The sequence below is a fragment of the Tupaia chinensis genome, unplaced genomic scaffold (assembly GCF_000334495.1).
Source record: "Tupaia chinensis unplaced genomic scaffold, TupChi_1.0 Scaffold000612_1, whole genome shotgun sequence".
Taxonomy (NCBI): Eukaryota; Metazoa; Chordata; class Mammalia; order Scandentia; family Tupaiidae; genus Tupaia; species Tupaia belangeri.
In genome coordinates, this window is record NW_006160131.1 from 1,642,362 (window position 1) to 1,644,486 (window position 2,125).

General features: G+C 44.8%; 1 protein-coding gene across 1 annotated transcript in view; it reads right to left on the reverse strand.

Moving 5' to 3' along the window:
- FAF2 (Fas associated factor family member 2) overlaps positions 1-2,125 on the reverse strand; it is a gene marked incomplete in the record, with an annotated part of 50,243 nt that overhangs the window by 19,853 nt on the left and 28,265 nt on the right. The window contains 1 exon segment of the mRNA XM_027775934.1: positions 461-595. Coding sequence (XP_027631735.1) covers positions 461-595 — 135 coding nt within the window.

Sequence of the window (2,125 nt, forward strand, 5' to 3'; positions counted from 1 at the left end):
TGGACTACCACTTCGCTACTAGACTTTCAAAATTACTTTCAAAGATGTGACCAAAGTGCTCACATAGATTCCAAGTACTTCCTGGGAAGAGCTTAAAAGTAAATAAACAAGAGCAACAAAGAACTCAGTAAACAGATTCTAACTTAAAGTGTGAGATCTATTAAACATGTAGCAAACATTCTTAGACACATACATAAACCTACTCAGGTAATCAAATGAGGCACAGAAAACACTCCAAATAATTGGCAAAGAACAGAAAAATGAGTAGTTTTTGTATCAATTCATGAAAGAATCGTGGTAAAATGGTATATCTCACTAAATATACCTACAGGCCAGATTCAGCTAACAGGCTTACATTCTGAATATTTCTTTCATTCCTATCACACAGGAATCAAAAAAGCCAGGTGAATGGATTTATAAAATAAAAGAGGAGGACAGTTCCAGCTACAAAATAACTTGCCCGTGGTTGTGGCCTCGACACAACATAGCTGTAGATCCTGTGGTCAGCTGTGTTAACCTGCAAAGGCCGGGAGGGAGGTGGGTTGAAAACACTCGGTACACCTTCTTGCTCATTCAATCTGTCCTGTACAGCAGCCTGAGAAGAAAAACAGAGTAGGAAGAGTTTGGGTGATATTCAGAAACCCCGGAGAAGAGGTGAGGCAACCACTGCTTGATGTTTCAGAACAGAGTGATCATTAATACACCAGGTCACCTGAGGAGTGTATTCAAGGACTTTTTTTCCTTTTATAAGAGACAGAGATGAGTATTTCCGACAGGGTTTCACTGCGTCACACTCCTCCTGCCCCAGGCTTCTTTAGGGCTAGGACAACCGGGGAGCACGACTATCCCCAGCATGTTCAGCCAGGAACTGAACCCAGGCCTCCTTCATGCCACCATGGCTGTGCCATTTAAGGACGATTCTGGGAGGCAATGTGGTGTGACAGTTAATGAATTCATACGCAGTGGAGAAGGCCAGGAAACCTGCTTGGAAGGTACGTTTATGCAGCAAGCACACTGTTTTGTATTCAGATGGTAGGTATTCTGTAGGGTGGCTGGGATACAAGGTGCTGCACTGCACAATCCCAAGAAAAGCCCTTCACAGAGAATGCAATGGGGATGGGCCACCCGAGGTGTATAATGGAACAATTCTGGTGGGTCATGTCTGATGGAGAGTCTGAGTAGAGAAACTGAGATGAACCCTAGCTTCACTGCTCAGAAAAGTTGCTCAATTTCTAAGTCTGTTTCTTCATATGCAAAACGCAGGAACATTTCTTTTTTTTTTGGAGAGGTTTTCGCTATAGGCCATGTGCGCTTGCCAGAGAGGGAGAGAAAGACAGAGAGACAGAAAGCAAGAAATTAACCCCCAGGGGGGATGGCCATGCTGCAAACCCAGAGAGACAGAAAGACAGAAAGTGAGAAATCACCCCCCCCAGGGAGGATGGCCATGCCACAAACCTTTCTACCAGGATCTTGGGCACGCATACGCACACACCTGGCGTGAGTTTAAGCAACCAGGTCCGGGACTCAAACCGTAGTCAACTTCACATGGGAGTCCAGCGACAGCCAATGATGTCAACTGCTGGTCCCAAGGGGGAACACTATTTCTAAGTTAGTTTGTAAATTTAATGAGATGGCTATACATACAGATCCTAATACAAGTCGTGGCAGATAGCTGATATTCAATACAGATGAATGAATGAATGAATGAATGAATGAATTCCCTCGAAAACTCTGCACCTTGAAAAGGGATATTTGTCCAGCATTATAAAATATGTAGGGATACCCAAAGACATGTCTGGCCTTCCTTTGGCTTCTAAGAGACGTACTCTCTGTCGTGCCTGGAAAGAGCTCTTTGTTACTGGGTTGTGTGGGTTGGAGCTGCTATACCGGCAGTCCTAAGAGTGAAGGATGGCCATACCACAAAGATCAACCCAGTGACTTAGGGTAAGACTGACTCATTGTCAGTAGATTTGGAGCCTGAATTGAATAGCATGGGTGATCAATCAAATTAATGGCGCTTACGTACTGACGGATCCAGCTCAGGTGAGCCTTCCAGACCAGCAACGCTTCATGCACATTCCCACATACCCATGCCAGAAGGGTAATGCACCCTGACTCGGAAGAG